Source organism: Rissa tridactyla, chromosome 13 (genome assembly GCF_028500815.1).
Source record: "Rissa tridactyla isolate bRisTri1 chromosome 13, bRisTri1.patW.cur.20221130, whole genome shotgun sequence".
Taxonomy (NCBI): domain Eukaryota; kingdom Metazoa; phylum Chordata; class Aves; order Charadriiformes; family Laridae; genus Rissa; species Rissa tridactyla.
Window position 1 is genome coordinate 909,567 of NC_071478.1, and position 19,705 is coordinate 929,271.

The 19,705-nt window shown below is 46.0% G+C and overlaps 1 protein-coding gene across 2 annotated transcripts in view; it reads right to left on the reverse strand.

Annotated features, from left to right (window-relative positions):
* PPIL2 (peptidylprolyl isomerase like 2) overlaps nucleotides 1-18,976 on the reverse strand; it is a 71,911-nt gene extending 52,935 nt beyond the window's left edge. Inside the window, exons 1-6 of one of the 2 annotated variants that reach the window (XM_054219321.1) lie at nucleotides 18,853-18,976; nucleotides 18,687-18,736; nucleotides 17,277-17,322; nucleotides 16,208-16,270; nucleotides 15,991-16,042; nucleotides 2,186-2,237 (exon numbers count right to left, since the gene is read on the reverse strand). In XM_054219321.1, coding sequence (XP_054075296.1) covers nucleotides 2,186-2,237; nucleotides 15,991-16,042; nucleotides 16,208-16,270; nucleotides 17,277-17,322; nucleotides 18,687-18,736; nucleotides 18,853-18,884 — 295 coding nt within the window. In that variant the 5' untranslated portion in view covers nucleotides 18,885-18,976. The remainder of the gene's footprint in view (nucleotides 1-2,185; nucleotides 2,238-15,990; nucleotides 16,043-16,207; nucleotides 16,271-17,276; nucleotides 17,323-18,686; nucleotides 18,737-18,852) is intronic. The other variant, XM_054219322.1, reaches the window with a different exon arrangement.
* Between the last annotated feature and the right edge of the window lie 729 nt (nucleotides 18,977-19,705).

Sequence of the window (19,705 nt, forward strand, 5' to 3'; positions counted from 1 at the left end):
GAAGTCCCTGCAACTGTTGTGAAATAGATAATTTCTATTATCTCTTAGAAGAATATTTACATTCATTTTTAATATAAAGTGTCACCTCCGTGTGTATTTAATGGTGTTTTAACTATGCTTTGATTCTTTAGTGCCAAACAGAAAAAGTAACACTTAAGAAAATTATAAAGCAAGCAATGAAAAAGCAGGTTTGAAATCTACTGCCTTCAATGCCCCAACACAGAACCTTGTCCACCTTGCTCGATATCGATGAGGTACCACCATGTAACGTTATTGCTGTAGTCAAAGCTCTACTGATGGCGTGACCCTGTACCTCGTAACGTGCCCAGTGCTCTATTTTCAGTGTTGGTCCCAGGAATAAAAGCTTATCTTCTATCCAACAAAACAGTTCAAGGCAGCTGTTGTGCTTTTAGGAGAGGAGAGCATTTTGTACTTAAATGTGGCAAGCAGAATGCCATTAAATCTGAAAACGTTATTCAATAAGGAACCCAGCTTCTGCTCTAATCAAGCTGTGAATTTTCCCAGGAGGGTCACCATAAATATTAAGCATGTCAACAAGGCGCAAACTGATGGAAGGCAATGCACAGGAAAAGGAAAAACGTCTGCATGATCTCAGCAGAAAGAAATTAGAAGGTGGTTATTAATACTTGATCAGTTTGCTAGAGCTGGGTGTTTGGGTGAGATTTTTGAAGTAGGTTGGACCTATTTGGTTCTTTTTTCCGTAATTACCATCTGAAAAGCCAAACCAGCGGAGAGACCAGGACAGAGACTGCTCAGAGCACCCGCAGACAGGAGAGGAAGCGCCCACAGCGTGCTTACTGGTAGCTGAGCAGGCAGCGGAGGCACGCTGAGCCCACACGCAGCCACAGGTAAGGGCCCAGGACTGTTTCTGTTCACCCCCCAGCGCTGAAGGAAAGCCATTGCCACACGGGGCTGAAATTCAGGAGGAAGCTCAGAGAGGGATTTGTAGAAGTGGCATCAGGGTATGGCCCAGCTGAAGGGTACAGAAAGACGCTGGTAAAACGAGAGGCCTCGCTCAGCTGCTTCAAAAAGAGCAAATCACCATGTTTCCACTTCCAGCAAAAGCGGAGCTGCTGAGGGCAGGCACTCGTTGATCTGGACAGGAGGTACTCAGCTAAGGAGGGATCATTACACAGAAGAAACTGCAGTATCTGAAGACCTTTTTTTATTGTACAGGTGTGAACAGTGAAGATCCTACACACATAGCAACCACTCTACATGTTAAGATTTAAGGAAGAGTTTGCTGATAGACAGAAACGCAACATTTTACTCTTCGTCTTCTGTTGCATTTTCTCTTGATCAGGTAATGACACGGCATGCACCTTTTTAAGGAAAAGGCTCCTGAGACTGCATGGCTGCTGTCATTCCACTCCAGCATGACGAACTGGACTTCTTTAAGGAAACCACAATATCGCAATACCTTTCAAAAACCTCAGCCGCAGTGACTATTGATCATTTTTTAACACCCTGCTCTTAAGACAGATGGAATACAAAACGCAGAAGAAATCCATCAGCTAGAGAAAAGACCTTGTAGTCTATGGACTATTGGTAAGATAAGGAGACAGACACTCCAGAATTTCACTCCCACCTAATCCTCGACACTCTTGTTTCAAAGAAATCATTATCTGCCTTGTAAAAGATGAATTCATCTCCACTATTCTCTTTTATTTCTAGCATCCTCTCCTAGATGGCAGATTTTATATCTTTGACCCTGCAGAAATAAAACTCGAGGTCGCTTTCTTGTGTGCTGCTACTCATAAAATCCCATGTGTTCATTTAAGTCTAATTCATTTTGTAAACAAAAAGTTGCTCAAAACCAAGCAAAGAGCAAATAATGCCATAGGCAAGTCAGAAGAAAGATTACATATTACAGAAATTTAGCCTTTTCTGAAAATTTTCCCTAAAGTAAATAGTACCTTATTGCAGTAGTAGCTACAGTAAAGTGAAATTGCTGAATAATTTACAGCTCCCCAGTGTGAAGAAAACCAGAAATGGAACTTTAAAGGTAAACGTCACTCACAAGAAGCAGTTATTCTACTCAAAAAGTAAAAACCATGATAGAAAACACAAACTACGTAACATTACCATGAGTAAGACAAACCAGGATTTATTAAACCACTCAAGAAAAAAAAAAAAAAACCACGCAGAAAATTACTGCACTTACCTTCACTGTTTTTAGCAAAATTCAGCTTTATAAGTGACTTGGCATCTAGTTTCTAAAGAAAATGAAAAATTAAAAAAATTAATCACAATAGAATCTAACCATGGAAATAAAAGGAAACTGTAACATCAGTGTTAGGATTTTAATAGTACATAATTTATTAATAATACATTGCAAGTTGTCTGAATCATCAGAACCCTGGGAATTTAAGTCGCAGCCCACAAAAACAAGGCTCCCCGAGCCTGGGAACTGGGATATGGTTTATTTCCAGCGTTGCAGTTTGACACAGCACAGTGCGAACCGGAGCAAATAGGCTCCAGAAGTTGCGCAACTCTGCCTCAGCACAAAGCCAAGGGGGAGTCTGCGCCAAGGGCTGCGAGACGAGGACCTTGCTGCTGGGCAGAAGTGACAATTCGGGAGGGACCTCTGGTGGAAGTCGAAACCCAGCAAACCATTCCGGCAATCAAATTCGCTACCTTTCCTGAAATAACTGTAATTTTTCTTTTACTTCAGGAAACGTGTAGCAGAGCCCACGTGACAATGAGCAATAACGAAGAGAAACAGAGGCACACATTCTCTGGCGAGGCGCTTGGGGCCACGAAGGGAGTCCCAGGAGGGGTCCTCGGCTACCGAATGCCCCTGGGAACTCCAGGAAGAGGGAGCCGAGATGGCAGCCGAGGCCGGGGTGATGTCCTCTGACTCCAGAGAGGACATCGCAATCTGAGCTAGCTCCTGCTCTCCTGCCCTTCCTCAGAACGCCTGTGGCATTTTCCACCGCCCTCTCTCCGAGGGGCCCTCTGACTCGGGAGGGAAGCCATCGGGCTGGCGAACTCCTCTGGGTGCCCGGGACGCTCCCGCCCGCAGCCCTCCCTGACACGCAGAAGCTGCAAACACCCCCTCAAAGAGCAGCGAGCCTTTGGTAACACCACACAGCACGCAGGCATTGCAGAGGGGCAGTGTGTGACCGAGGGGGCTCACCGTGACCGGGGCCACCCCACCAGCGCCCGGCCGACGGGGCCAGTGGCCCAGCCAGCTGCCATGCCCTCAGACGTACAGACAACCCTACCAACCCGCGATTGTATCAGCTGTCAGACAGGTTCACTGCCAAACCGATCATCGAAAGCACACACAGCGCAGGCCTCTTAAAAGGAACAATCAGTTCTCTTCTCTAAACGCACACCTGACCAGAGCAGGGAGGTTCTTATAACCCAGACGGCTCTTTTCATAAACACCTTCGAGTGGAGATCTGCCAGCCGCGGTGCCGACACTGCTCGCCCAATCAGTATGGCAAACAGTAATAACAAAACCACATGAAACTAAGTCAGTGAGCTTTTCCTGCCTAATCGACGGTCACATTCTCTCTTCAGAGAGCACACGTTATGGCACTTGATAGCTCAAATTGTTTTCAGCCACGGGGCAGGCCCACTTGCTGCCAGAAAGGTAACCATCTCTCTCATTTACTGGCAAGAAGAGCAACAAGGGCTAGCAGGAATAAGATGGGAAAGGGAAAAAAGAAGCCAGGTTAGGTTATATTTAGGTTGGAGCGGGAAGACCAGTGACGCTGTTTTTCCTTAAGTGGATTCTCAAAAAAAAACCCCAAACCCCAACATCTGCACACTGCTGGGGTACAAAGACAGACATCAAAGGCAACGGCAGCTTCTGAAACGACTAAGTGAATGCAGAGCTTTATTCATTTATTTATCTTCTTACTAGAACAAAATCGTCAAAGAAATAGTAGGGGAACAGCAGAGTTGCCAAAATGAACATATGATCCTGGACAGATCTGTTCAACCTAAACAACTTATTAACACAAAGCAGCATCCATCTGTGCACATGTTGTGCAACAGCCCAAAAATTATGTTCCAGAAAAAGCTTCTTTAGAAATATGACCGCTGGAAACATGGATAATTTGAAGGAAAGCCTTTAAATTATCTTCCTGGCAGACTTGAGCTATCCCCAAAACACACGAGCAGATCATCTTCAAACAAAAATGGAAACAGTTCCCTAAGAAACAGTTTAGCATGAGATTCAGATTTATACCTTGACAGAAGTTTAGTGGAAAAGACAGACTAAACCGCTGTACAGACTTTAAAGGTAGCAAAAGCTGCAGTGCGCTGTTTCATCTGTCAACGTATGACGTATCGTTAGGAGCGCTGCCAAGTCCTCGGACTCTTACTCCACACCCAGGGAAATAGTATGGTATTTCAGGTCACATCTTTCCATAACATGGAAAAAGGTTAGTTTTCAGCATCAGTTACTCATGGTGCATCAGCTGCTCATGCTGGCATCCGCTCCCCGCCGAGACCAGCACTTCTACAGTCTGGTATGCCAACAGTAAATTAAAAAATAGTGATTTTTGTACAGGAGTTGAAATAACACGCACTGCCTGGAGTCTTATTCCAGGAGGAGAGCTCTACACTGAAGTGCTGTATGAACAATATAAACTTTTATTGCCGCAGATGGGCCTCCTGTCAAGCTTGTGCTGAAGAAGTGCCCTTGGCAGGTCAGCTCCCGGCCTTTGGAGCAGCTCTGTGTGTCGGCTCAGCTGGCGACAGCTCCCACCGCACGCTCCCCAGCGCCGGATCGGGGGGAACTTCCTGGTAAGGGACGTTGTTTGTGCAGTCTATTTATGATAGGGGACGGAAACAGACCGAGAATTGTACATGGGCAAACACGTGGGGGAAATGCAATTAGGGCAGCATCTCAGAAATATTTTGTGAAGTTGATTAACATGTCTTAATGCATGGAAAGACAGGAGGGGGATTTACTGTTTTGTCAAAGGACATCTCTGGAGCACCAGAACAGCAAAGCCAGGCGATGATCTGCTACAGAGGATTGCCATGGCCTACGAAGGCAGCTCAGTGCCTGAGACAAGGCTGCAGCATCGGGCAACAGCGCACGGAGCGGCCGCAGAGGAGCAAGTCCAGCCGGGACTTCCAGCAGCTCCTGTTTTGAAAGACCTACACGGTACACAGGAAACTATGAAAGAACACGATATAGAAAACCTGTATCTCATTTTTTTTCCCCTCTCAAGTTCTCCATTTCACATGAAAACAGGGTTATCTTGTGTGTGGGTGAATCTGCTTTTATTTATTCTCCATCAAAAGTCAAAGCTTTCCAAGCCCCATCACATAGTTCGTTGCCATGGAAGTGACCGTTATGCCACAAACAGGTGCCAGTCTTCACGGGAAGAGACAGCAGGAGTGAATGAGTCCTAAAATGAGTTAAAGGACTTGTTTTCATTTATTTCTTATTACTAATAAAACATAAGAGAGCTCAAATATTGCATACACAGCTCACGTTCAAAACCATTTCCAACCTGAGTTTCCCTGACACACACCTACCATCCAGTTGCAGCCAATCTCCCGTGAAGAAAGCAAGGAAAAAAAGATGTTTTATTAAAAACACTTGATATAATTAAAATTCTAAATTCTTAACGAAAACAGAAGGCCACAAGCATGCACCACGTCCCCTAAGCAGAAATAAGAGCTGCATATTCACTTCTAAAAATATTTTATGCAAGAATACTGGAAAGCAGACGCTTTTCACGGCACGGAGTGCCAGCTGCTCCACAGCAAGGAAGGACTTAAAAAACAACCCCCAAAACCGTGCAAGCTCTTTTCTCAGCTGACTCCTCTCTCCCAGGCACACTCCCACATGGCAGCCAAGGCTACTTTTGGCCATGACCTACTTTGCGGCAGCAGTGAGAAGCCCCACCGCCCCGCGCTCGCCTCTGCCAGCTGACAGCACGCCTCCCCGTGGGGTCCCAACAGGCAGCATCCTCTGTTGGTACCCAAAGCAGAGGTTATTACGACGCCTAGGTTAGTGGGGCACTGTGGCAGCTCGCGGATGAAGCATGCCGATTGTTTCGAATTAAATCATTCTCTGTCATCGCCGTACGTCTCATGAAGAGGTGACCTACAATCCGCACCCATCAATTAGTTACACTCTCTGAATCTCTTTGGTCTCTGGCTGCACGTTCTTCTCGTTAATGAGGCTCTGACCCTGCTGGATACACACCAGCCTGAAAAGCAATCAAAATGGGCTCACTTGATTCTCTACCCACACGTGGGTTGAGTTGGTGACGTGCGGCAAGAGTTGTATGTAGCAAATACGGAGCTTCCCGCTCTATGAGCGGTAACTGAGTTAGCATTCCGATGTTCAACGCTTGGGGATCAGACACCCTTCTGAATGGCCTCTGGCAGGAACACACAACAATCCAGTGAAGCTGTCATGGGGAAAAACCAATGTGTCACGTCTGAACTGGTGGACAACACAAGGGCAAAACCATCCAGTGCCGGCGTGGACATTTGGTTGGTTCTCATCCCGCGAAAACAAGAAACACTGAGTTACCTCGAATAGAAGGGAAAGCCAAACCAAATGCTAATATTAAAACATAACGTTGCCTACCAAGTACCAAATTTAGCTCACGAACAGCAAATTGATTTTGTATTAAAATCTTTAGTTCCTTCAAAGATGAGACCTGTTACTCTTCGCATACAACTTCACATTTTAAGAAGCCCCCTTACAATTTTCCCTGCCATAAAACCTTCAAGAAATATGGGGATATGAATTGAATGAATAGTATTGGGATAACTTCATGTATAATGTTACTTACTTCAGATCTTGTGAATGGATTTAATGATGATAAAAGGCATTGGAAATGCTCAGCAAGTCTACACATTATGGGAATGTAATTGGAAACGGCAGCACTGTTTTAACAAGATAAGGCATCTTCGTGTGGTTTAATATTTCATGAAAAATTTGAGGTCAGCAGCCAAGAGGCCAGAATAGTCTCATGATTCAAGGTATTGTTTCTATGTTCAGTTCAACAGCAAAAATGCTAGATATTCATCACGTGGACAACTGTCTACCAAATGCTGAAAAGATACCTTCGATTCACATTCTTGGATGAAGCTGCTGTTTAACTGCAGCTTTCATCTGCTCCTGAACTGGTATGGAAATGGACAGAAAAGATCCTTCATTACCCACTTCCAGACCACTGTATTTCCATATTTAAATTTTAATTAAACTGACACCATATGGTCACCAAAGTCTTGTCCATGGAATTATAAAGATACGCTTGATAACACACATGGCTCACAGATACCAGCAATAATGCTGCTCTATCAAAGAGCACATTAACAGAAATTACCATGAGAAAAAGATGTGTAGTTTCATGTGCAAGATTAAACCTGCAGTCTTAATGCAGTCAGAAGTCTATCAATCCAGAGACCCACAGCCAAATACAACACGGTTCATGGAAAATAAAGCTTTGCAGAAGCATCAAAAAGCCAGTCTCCAATTTTAGTGAAAAACAGGCAAGTAAGGAAGGATCTGTGGGAAACCTCATGCTGCATCTCATTTAAGGCTAGAGCGTTTCACAGCTGCTAGATTTTCAAGTGTCACAATCACAAAACCCCATCCAATGTGCACATTTCCACCAAAACACGGAAAAGGAAAAAAAAGAGACCATCTGTTCGGTCTATAAAACCTAGATGTAAATAATTCTTTGCTGTAAGGGAACTAATGCATTAGGAATAATGCTAGACACACTTATCCTCCTGTGTCCAGAGCTGGCTTACCGGGTAAAACACTGCCCATCACCAGGGCGATGCCATCAGCACGCTGTGGAGGAGGCACAGCGGCCTGGCCAGTGACTCATGACACTGGAGGGTTTTAAATGTCTCCTTTTGATAAAGCACTTGAACAGTAAGTCTAGGCAAATCTCATCTTCTTCGCACTCGCTGTTTCCCAAAGATACAGAGAATTGAAAAACAAATCCCCTTTTTAGGACAAATAAAGGCTAACTCTTTGTGGTGCTGGGGGGACTATAGTCAAACACACAGATACAACTATCCACGTGGCCGTCAGTAACAAAGGAGAGAGAGAAAGTCTCAGCAAACCCAACAAAAAAGGTGTCATCGTCCAGGTCATCTGCCTCACCAGGACCTTCATCGCCCTAACCCCCCCTTCCCCCAGGTTTTATGGCCATTTCCAGTTACACCACACGACTTTCTGGCCATCCCTCCAGGCAGGAATCATGTCCTCGTATATTTCTATCCAGGGGCCTTGAAAATTTATGGTCACTAGTCAAATATTAACTCATTTAGACTGTTGACTAAAAGCTAATAATTTCTGAAGCAAATGAGGTAAGACGACACGGTTCAGCTGCTGCATATTGAAGAGTTCATCTCGTTCAAAGTGGATTCCAGGCGTCTCAGCAGCAGCCTGCCTCTGCTGCCCCCAGACAAAAATGCACCTGGAGAGGGATGCTTAATGATGGTGGCTGTAACCATCCGTGCCTGAAACAGTGCTACAGGCCACAGAAATGCACACAGCAACATTCAACTGGAAACAAAACAAAAAAAGAGAAAAGGAAGAACACTGCTCATCAGGGCTAACTCTTACTCATAAAGAAGTACCTTCTTCTGAAATGACCCGAGCTATCGAGAAAAAATACAACAAATTGTCATATTCTGACAGTACCCCTCATTTCTCAACACATACACCAAAGCTGTTTTCTGTCTTACACTGGCATGTGTAACATATCAAAGTATTTCAGGAAAAGATCAGAAAATATTCCCAGCACTGTACCAGGCATTCGCCCAGCACTTACTGCGTATGATTAAGATTAGTTCTGTTCAAAGAAGATAAACTAAAATTAAACAGATGCGGAGAAGGACAACTGTGACCATTTAGGGTATAGAGAACTTAAAGGCAAGAGAACATCTGACAGGAAAATACAAGTCTCAACAAGAGAACGTCAAGAAAGCATTAAATTCCTCCGTACCAAATACACAGCTGTAAGCACTAACAGAGAGAAGCAGAGTTTTGGCACAAACACAAACAAGACTAAGCTGGTCAAACTGAAAATTTACAGAAGATATCTATCAGCTGAAAAACCATCAGAAGAACCTCTCGGCAGTCACAGCAGGAAGAAAGCAAACACCGGTTCAAGACAGAGCACGCAGTTTGCAAAGCAGATTGTGAGAGAGCCGAAGACCGCAGAGTCTTCCAGTTTTCTGTTCCTGATCATTTCACCCTTCTTTCCGCAACACACGAAAACCAACTAAGCTGGATTTGTCTGAATCATTTTTCAACAACAAAGCTTCCCTTGGTTTTATTTCTGTAAGCTTTGTTCTCTGCTCTGTAATAAGCTATTACTCATCCAGAACAAAACTGTATTCCCACCCCCCACTGGAACTTTTCTTACAAATAAACAAGGAAAAAACCTCCCTCCTTCACTTCAAATGTACAGGAAAAATAAGTTTAATGAAAGGAAGAAAAAGGGACATCTCCCATTTACACCTATGCAGTATCTGAAGACTTCACTGAGTTGCATCAGACAAATTAAGACATACACTTTGAATTTCAAAGCTGAAGACGCGCTGACTTCTGACGTGTATGTGAAAAGCATCCTCTAGAGAAGAATTAAAATTCTCATTTATACATCAGTTACGCTACAGCCAAACGAGACATGAAATTACTGATCTCCTAAATGATCACTTATTTCCAAAGCCCCAAGGAGAAAATGTAGCAGACTACTTGGATTTCAGGTGCTGTGCTCTAATGTTGAGGGAAAAGCAAACAATTAAAAGGGGGCTACATCTCCCTTCTGAATTTTTCTACACAATGAAAAATATCTGAATTGGTCAAACTATTTTGCTCTTAGTTAGACAGTCTGAGCACTCTAGATTAGATAGGGAAAACTGATGTGGAAATAGCCCGCCTATGGAGGGCTGCACAGCATTTTCCTCTCAATATTTTATATCTAGACAAAGAATGAGAATGCTCAGAGTAAGCATAATCCATTGGAAACAGTAAGAATGAAGAAAACTTTTCAAGAGGGGGAAAAAAGAGTCACAAGGAAAATCTGACGCCTGCTGCAGGGTGCCGTCTTTAGAAGAGCATCAAAGTCCTAAGCCAGTATTACCAGCGTGCTGCAGGAAGGTCCAGCCTAGTGCTCCCAGAGTGCATCGCACTGAGCGTTATCTGCAGCAATTACATTTTCCTGACAACGTATCCCAAGAGCAGCTACCGCTAGGCTGGCACGAAGGAGGTCACCTTCAAACCACAGATCCTTGTCTGATGACATCCACTATTTGTTGCTCATTATCTAGAAACACACCTGGAATAACACAATTAAAGCATCAATCTGCAGTAAATTACCACACAGACCGTATGAGTGGCGTTAAAAGCCATAGTTGCTGTTGATTTAGCCAATTCGGGTCACATGGAACTTGAACTTGTCCTCAACCCCGCTGAGGCCAGAGACCCGTTCCACTCCACTCATTGGGATGAGTTTTGTTTGCGATCTCGCTCTTGACACCTCTGAGTCAGCAACGCGTGCAGCTCACGTAACCCACCCACGGGAACCCATTGCCCGAACACATGGGCTCTGCACACATCATCTGATAGAGGTGGAGGGCAATTTGTAGTGAACTATAAAGCCTTGGCCAGAATTTAACCTGTACTTTAACGCCTGTTCCTACAGCACTCGACATTTCTCACACCCCTGACATGCTGCTGTTTCTTTATTGAGAATATTGCAAGAGAAGAAAAAAAATACCCAAGCCCTCTTTCTCATTACATTCACTTCTCGGGTGAAGAAACAATTATCAGTGTTTTCTATTTCTGTATCTGTGCTTTCAAAATACATACATGGTAAAAACACTTTTATGTTTAAGGAAGTTTCACCTTTGCTCTAATTTCTGCATCCTTTTCAGGCAGGATTTCCCTTATTTAGAAAGCCAAAGACTTTTGTAGTGCATAAAAAAGCCCAAGAAACATGCTGTAAGGCTGTTTGTTCATTTTTCAAGTGGGATTAATACACTCAGCAGTAAAAAAGTAATCTTCTCCATACCCTGTGCATTAACCTGGTCAGCAAGCTCCTTTCACCTCAAGACCAGCAACTGATTTTCATCAGATTGACTGAAATCTAGTTGATCAAACTGAAAAGAAACCATGTTTTCACAAAAAATGAAGTAACAATAGCCACTAGCATTTGTGAAAAAGACTTGGCTGATAAACATATTTAAGGAATGTATTTGATGGTTGGTTTCAGATCACTGGATGATCTGAAAGGTCCCTTCCAACCCAGACAATTCTATGATTCTATGACTTTTCCAAAGTTTTGAAATAACGGACTTGTCTGTTGAGGGCAAGAAGTTACTGGTTTTGGAAGTACCTGTAATTATTCAGGAAAGCATCATCCTACCAACCTTATTTCAAACAAATGACTGAAAAAAATAAAATAAGGGCACTGCTGACGTTGGGAGGAGAGCAGCACGGGAGCGAGGAGGTGCCGCCGCGGGCTCTGCCGTTGCTGCAGGGACAAGCTCTGTGCCTCTGGGTGCTTCCAGAGCGAGGATCAGACTGGCTTACTGCAGGAGGCAGGCACCCGTACTGCCGCAATTGTTTGATTGTGTTAGTCATAATCTCACCTCAAGTCATTTTTATTTGGTAAACACAGGATTAAGAGCGTGGAAAACAATAGCAAATATGTATGTTGTACACAGAGCAAAACGGTGGGTAGAGCTCTCTCTTTTAAGAAGGCAGCTGTCCTACTGGGGAAAGTCAGAGATTTTCAGCCTTCCGACTCCAAAGTTAGCCCTCACTTTCCAGGTCAGTGGCTTTGCCTTCTACTACATTTTTATATGCCCCAGACTCCTTTTTACACTTATCTTCAGAGGCAGCCCAAGCAAAAGGCTTTCCCAACCCTAAAAAAAAAAAAATCCTCAGAATTTTCCTATTTAACCCGGTAAGAAGCTAAAATCTTGTGAAGCTTCAGAAAAAGCTCTCTCTGGCCTGTAGCTCTGGATCCTAACCCTGCACAAGAGAGGGCACAACACAAATTGTGCTCTGCATCATTGAGACCAGAAACGTGGCCCCTGGTCTCAAACATCCGCCACGCAGCATCGTCAGGTCTCTTAACCTGACTCTCAGGCACATGTTAAACCCAAGCTAAATTAACTCGACTGAGCCTGTTTGCCCTTCAAGACATACCCATGCAACAGCCGCACAGCCGCACGTGGCCCTTAACATGAGGATTGCTTCTCTGGGTTGTGCAGGATCAGCAGACACGCAGATTTTAGCTTGCTCTGAGCAATGCAGGAAGAATTCACATAGGTGAGCCCTCTGTATGAGTTTAAAAGTAGGCACGCTTAAAAGAGTCACAAAACTGACTTTGGATCAAAGCCTTAGAAGCAAACGCCAGAGATGAACTGACTTTCAACTGTCCAATAGAACTAAATTCCCACAGAAAAGGGGGAACAAGGGACAAAGACCTGAGCTGCTTCTGATACGGGGGATGAGAGATATTTGCCCAAGGTTACAGAGCCTTGAATGGGGATGAATTACAGCCACAATAATCCGGCCTGCCCACACGCTCAGAACGTCACTGAACCGGAGTGGAGAAATAGGTATTTACATCAGAAACGTTACAATGCAAAGGAGAAAAAATAGCTCAGCCCACATATAAGATCCCACGGAACAAAGAACAATTTCCTTGCAATTCCCATCAAAGGCACGCTGATCTGTCATCTGTTCACGTCCGAGATTCCAAGGAAGCAGACAGGCTCTGACCAGTCTCACTTCTTGGAGCCTGCTACTCCCGCACCCGGCTGGCCAACGAGTGCGGTCGTGCTGGTCACTGCCGTCACATCACGCTGCGTGAGGACTTCTGGCAAGCTTGCAACTATCTGCAAGCCCAAGAAGCCAAAGTGCTGCTCTCAGTAAAAACGAATGAGCTAACTACGACTTTTCTGTTTATTTTATGCAATTCTAGTGTAAACATAAGCTAGGGCAGCGTCCTGACAAAGCTGACAAAAATAGTAAGTGAGCCAATGCCATCTGACAGGCTGTAGTTCAGCTGCAAGAGATGCACTGTTTCTTCCCAAATTACTGGTGTAGTAATAGAAGTATTTTTTACCGCAATGCATTATTTAAAAGGGGAAAAAAAAATAACCTAAAGCTACTTTCTGAAATAGTTCATGGGAAACTCTCGACAAAGGGCAATGGTGATTTGTTTCTCCTAAACGGATAACGGTGTCCATACTGCACCTCAGGACAATGTTTGGAAAGGCAAGAAAAAATAAAACATAAACCATGAGGAAGTATAGGGAAGGAAAAGCAAAAATATTTTAAATATTTTAAACATATCAAAGAATAACTGTGATCTTGTCATTGCAAAATTTCTTTAAAAAGGAAGGCTGGTCCAATAGTTTAGGACTCAGAAGAATCAGAGGAGTCACTTTCAGATCAGTTCATGAACATCCAATTAATAGAAGACTAGCACAGTCCCACCCCCTGGGAGCATTGCGAAGATAAATGTGTGATTTCAAGGCTCTCCAGTTCTCCACTGAGGCGCCCACTCCAGAAACAAGACAGCTAGACAGAATTCCCAAGTACCAGGAGAGCACTATTAGCAACGCTGTTCCCAAGTAGCCTATTGACTTCTCTAAAACGTTTGGCCTGTAGCAAACCATAACAACAGAAATACACACCACAAAGGATTTCATTATCGTTTTTAACTGCAGGACAAAAAAATGGAAAAATTCTCCAGAGCCTCATCACCAATGATGAATCATCAACCTGTGCAAAGTCACTTCATAAGTCACTGCACTCATCTGGCCCAATTCCTTTGGAAACAAACCCGGAGTCTTAAGTTTCTGCAAGTCACCAACCCATTACAGCAAATACTTTCTGGTTTCCACAGCGGGCAAGGTGTACAGGGACAGAAGGTGCACAGACCAGGGCAGATTAAACAGGGCAGTACAGTCGAGAGTTGCACACGCTCAACTCACTGACTTCCTCCGCCAGCTACCCGCCTTGTCCCAGCACCCCTTCCCCTTCCTGCCCAACACCACCTTCCCGTTCCAAAACCAGAGCTGGCCCTCTGGGAAACAACGGCTAAATCACGACACTCCCTTCACCCCCACTCTGCAACGTAGAGCCCCACAGGGCTGGACTCGGCAGGGCTGTGTGCCGTGTGGGACAGCCAGCATCTCCTTCTTCTTCCAAGCCTTCATCTGGAGGACAGAGCCCTCCAACACCGAAGTCCACCACTGAACAAAAGGGGAGAAGAAAGGGCTCCCCACAAAGAGCAATGCCGAGGAAAAGGGGCCACATGGTGGGAGGAGGGCTGGGCTGCACTGCAGATCAAATACTGAAGCACATGTCCGGGTAAACTAATGGATCTCAAAGTCAGACTTCATTTGAGCATTTATGGTTCACCAAGTATATCCCGCGCCATCTCCCTTTATGTTACACAAGACCACTAGACACATTACACTCCTTGCCTAGCATTTACCCAAAGTAATTTTAAACCACATCACGGTTCACAGTCTGAAATGAGAACAGGTGTCATGGAGCTGCTCCGAGCAAAAAAAAAATTCAACTGGCAACACCCCAAAACTCCCAACGAACGCGCAGAGCAGCAAGGCGGTGGGAGGCTGGCAAAAACAAATGAAATAGCTGTAATTCCATTCCTTCCCAACAATACACTGGCCTCTTCACCAGTGAAGAAAGACCTTCAATCATCGCTCCATCGCACAAACACACCTGCGGTTTGCTGTAACTGAAGACACCGAGTCTCAGACAGCCTGCTCACGCTTAGAGCTTGGAATGCTGCGTCTGTATTTAGCTTCTCCTCCTATCTGTCTGCTGGGAAAATCTTTAATCAAACACAAGATGTTTCAAAGGTAATCTCATGCCACAAAGCCATCTGCAAACCAACCAACAATCCCGTGCAACGGCTGCCACCTAATGTCAGGAAAGTAACTGCACCCGCTGAAGCAAAAGACAACTTAATAAATGAAGCAACAGTTTCTGTTTAAAATTTTCCTCCGTGCTGTCACAAACAATGCACGCTAACACACCAGCGAAAAAATAATAATTCAGAAAAGGAAACACGTCCGGTATTTCATATTTATCTGGTGCTTTACAACCTCACACTACTACAGAAAGTAATACCTTCATAATTATCACTCATGCAGAAAAAGCGGGGAGAAACCCACCAAGGCACTGATCATCGCGTGAAATCCCAGTCTCACGGTGAACTATCACGACAGAGGCAGGTCAGAAGCTTTCAGAAATATATTGTCAAGATAACTCAAAAGATTTTGCACCTTAACCTCACTGTTCATAATATCACCCACTGATCTCTCTAGTCTGCACAGAGCCGAACACCCCTTGGCCAGGGAATGCCGCGGCTAGTGCCATCGTAGGCGCAGAGCCGAGCCTGGCAGCCCCCTACCCCGCGCAGACGAGAATCCTGCTGGCGCGGGGCAGCGGCACGGAGCCTCTTCCACCACAGGCCAGCCGGGCTGCCCGGGCAGCACCAGCTATGCCTCCATCTGTAGGATTTTAATTATGCCAGACCTGTAAGAAAGGCAAGCTACCCTGGGATTTGATATAGATGAACTACACGTTTGCTCCGCCATATTATTTACAATCCAATGCAACAAAAAAAAATAATTAAAACATGCTTTCCTCTTTCTTCCACACACACAGTCCAAGGCGGACTATTTTCTACTACAAAGATCATCAGCACAATGACAGTGAGGGGATACCAGGTCTCAAATCTAGAAGCCCTTTTGTTTTTTCTTTTAACCTAAAAAAGAGATCCCTAATAAATCTGTATGGTAATTTCAGTAAAGCTGATCTCACAAATATCATACTTCAAAACAGCACTCCATTCAATTTCTTTTGCTTTCATTATAGCATTTTTGTTTCTCCCACATTAAATAGGAAATTGAACATAATGAAAAGAAACACCTCGTGCGAATATGCCCATCATTACTTACTTCTCCTGTGATTGGATTGGTTCCGTATTTCTTTATCCAAGGAACAATGCTCCTGAAAAGAGAATGGGTAAAGTAATAAGAGACAAGCACCACTGGAAACCACTATCGATGGACATGATTATTTTTGCCAACTTGCTAAGACCGAATGATGGTTACACAGCTGTAACCAAGCAGTTCAGCAACACAAAAATAAAGCTAAGTACAGACAGTAACTTACAGTATGTCAAAGACAGTCCCATCTGGTGTGCAAACTGGATATTCAAATGGCTGCAGAGACAAACTAGGAAAAAAGCACACACTCCTTTTAGCAAAATCAGCTGGAAATGATGATGACAGAAGCAAATAATGCTTTGCTGATTCACTTGCACATTAAAGCAAGGCCTATAGCAATGACAGTACTGAGTAGCTGTCAACACCCACTACCTGACTGTACATAAATTAGGTTAACGAGAAAACCCAGGAAAGGAACTGGTGCAGGTCAGTAACTGGTAGCTGCCAGCACACAGCGCCACAGGATGCTCTAACACTCCCCAAACCGCTTCCAGTGCCACGCTGGGCCCACCAGCAGAAAAGATGGTTCGTGCAGATAGACTGACTGTGCTTCGAGATGGGCGAGGGAGTAACTGGCGACCGCATCCAGCATCCCCCGTTCCGGGCGCTTCCATAACCCAGCCAGCTTTCAGCCAGGCAGCAGCAGTCCGTACATGCGGGTGGTAACTTCTTGAACCATTCAGTTTACAAGAGGATTTCCAACCCATCTCTACTAATTCCTCTCTTTCCCTCCAACACTTCAAGCAGTAAACTCTAAATACAAACATAAATGTTAATTCCATCTATCTAATCACTGTCTCAGGAAGATGAGGGACTGACCAAGCATGTTCTGAACTGGGAAAAGTAGATTCAAGTCCCAATTACACAGATTTGTAAGACTGGAATGATCATGTATGTACCCCATACACGATAATTGTTCTTAATTATTTTATTGCTTCTGTATTCTTTTAGCCATCAGATCCAATCTCAGCAGACACTGTTCACAGATATTGTAAGTTCTCATTATTATCTTAGTATTATCTAAGTACAGATATTACTATTATCTTAGTATTATCTAAGTACAGATATTGTTTCAGTTCTTATTGAATATTTTCTTGCAGCATTACTATAATAGCAGGCACAAATCAATGAATGTAACTACCCTGGAAGAACACGGCTTCAGTAATGGTTCAATGTCAACAGCCTGATGAATAGATGCATCATTTAATAATGAGAACGCAAATTTATTGTCTTACCTGCAGTGATCAAATGATAAACGTCTGAAATTAGTTCGCGGAAGGTCTGTTCATGTTAAAAAAAACCCAGGATTTCAATAAATACACAGTATTCTATGTAACCAAGGAATATTTGTGAGTTATGTTTTGCTGTATACATGGTGGCAATTTACTGATGACAAGGATAAATACACAAAATCTTGCAAAACCATAACTAAAATGGGACTTCTACAGGGCACAAGTATGCTCCTCACCTGAAATTACACACTCAGAAAAAAGTCAAAGCAGAGCTCTGACAGCAGAGTTTAAACGTGATGATTAACGCTGTAACAGCTCCAAGCTCTGCCATCCCAGTGGGCACAGAACTTGCTGAAGGCTGGGATGGCTCATCTGGGCATTAAACCTTGACACTGAGCTGAGTGGTGCAGCGACACGCTGGAGGGACAGGATGCCACTCAGAGGGACCTGGACATGCTGGAGAAGTAGGTCCATGGGAACCTCATGGGGTCCAACAAGGCCAAGTGCAGGGTCCCGCCCCTGGGTCAGGGCTACCCCCAGTCTCAGCCCAGGCTGGGGATGGAGGGATGGAGAGCAGCCCTGCAAAGAAGGGCTTGGGGGTGCTGGGCAGGAAAAGCTGGCCATGAGCCAGCAGCATGCGCTGGCAGCCCAGAACCCCGCCACGACCTGGGCTGCATCCCCAGCAGCGTGGGCAGCAGGGCGAGGGGGGGATTCCGCCCCTCTCCTCCGCTCTGGGGACACCCCCCTGCAGCGCTGCCTCCAGCCCTGGGGCACCAACAGCAGAAGGACACGGAGCTGTTGGAGCGGGGCCAGAGGAGGCCCCGGAGATGCTGGGAGGGCTGGAGCCCCTCTGCTGTGGGGACAGGCTGAGAGAGCTGGGGGGGGTTCAGCCTGGAGAAGAGAAGGCTCCGGGGAGACCTTCCAGCCCCTTCCAGTCCCTCAAGGGGCTCCAGGAAAGCTGGGGAGGGACTCTGGAGCAGGGAGGGGAGCCATAGCATGAGGGGGAACGGTTTTAAACTGAAAGAAGGTAGATTTGAATGACATTGGGAATAAATTCTTTGCTGTGAGGGGGGTGAGCCCCTGGCCCAGGTTGCCCAGAGAAGCTGTGGCTGCCCCATCCCTGGAGGGGTTCAAGGCCAGGTTGGACGGGGCTTGGAGCAACCTGGGCTGGTGGGAGGTGTCCCTGCCCAGAGCAGCGGGCGGGACTGTGTGGGCTTTAACTGTCCCTTCCCACCCAAACCGTTCCGTGGTTCAATGAATTCCTGCCGTTTCCCGCCCACCAGCGCCCCCCGTCAGCCCGCGGTGGGGGGGGGCGGGACGGGCCCCGCTGCAGCCGCTGCTGGCGGGGTCTCCTCCGCCCCCCTGGCCACACGGCCCCGCTGGAGGCGGGGGGACGCCCCACACCGCCCTTACCTGCTTTCTTGCCCCCGTAAAACTGGGTGTACTCGGCGCAGGTGATGTACCTGCCGGGAGAGGCGGTCACTGAGCGGCGGTCCCGGCGCCCCGCGGCCCCCCCGCCCCGGCAGCCCCCGCCGCGCCCTGGCCGCCCCCACCGCCCCTCGGCCCCGGCCCCGCTCACATCTTGTCCTTCTGGTGCTGCCGCTTCCCCATGGCGGCGGCTCGGCTCGGCCCGGCCCGGCCCTCAGGAGGCGACTCGCTGGGCCCCGCCGGAAGCCGGGGGCTGTTCCGGTGTGTGCGCGGGGAAAGGCCGCGCCCGGCAGCGGGGCCGGCGGGCGGCGTTCCGGGGCCGGGCCGGGCCGGGCCGGGCCTGCGAGGAGAAAGGCGGGCGGCGGGACGGGGCTGAGGGCCGGGGCTCACGGCGTCGGGTCCCCCCCGGCAAATCTGATCTTATTCCGTTATTTGCTGCGGCCGGGCCCGCCCGCCCCGGCGAAGGGCTGAGGGACATTGTGGGGGTGCGAGGGCATCTGATGCCCTGGACATTCCCCGTTGCCTTGTTCGAACCGTTAATGAATAAAAGCTCCCTGTGTCTTTCAAATGAATATAATTGTTCCAATTACTAAAATCACCCTGGTTGTTCAAAACAAGCTGCCCCCGCTCCCGCACTGAACCCGTTCCGCCTTGGTTTTGCTGTGGGTTTCCTTTGGTAACGTAACAGGGCCTTAAACAGTACTCAGAGCCCTCACCTGACACGAGATGCGGATTGTAAACAGAAAATGCTAAAATATCCAGTTTAAGAAAAATGTTCACCTTCATTTAAAAATAAGTTTGTTGCATAGAATTTGAAATGATAATATTCCTGGTCTGTGGGGCTGTGACAGAAACTCCACAGAAAAACAGGTAGGAAAACCTACACGGTATCTAATACGGGAACAGCTCTTCATAAAAAAGTATTTCAGCATCTCCAAAGACTTAATGACAAAGAACTTACTTTCCCTTAGCTAATTACCTACGTTCTATTAAACAGCACTCAT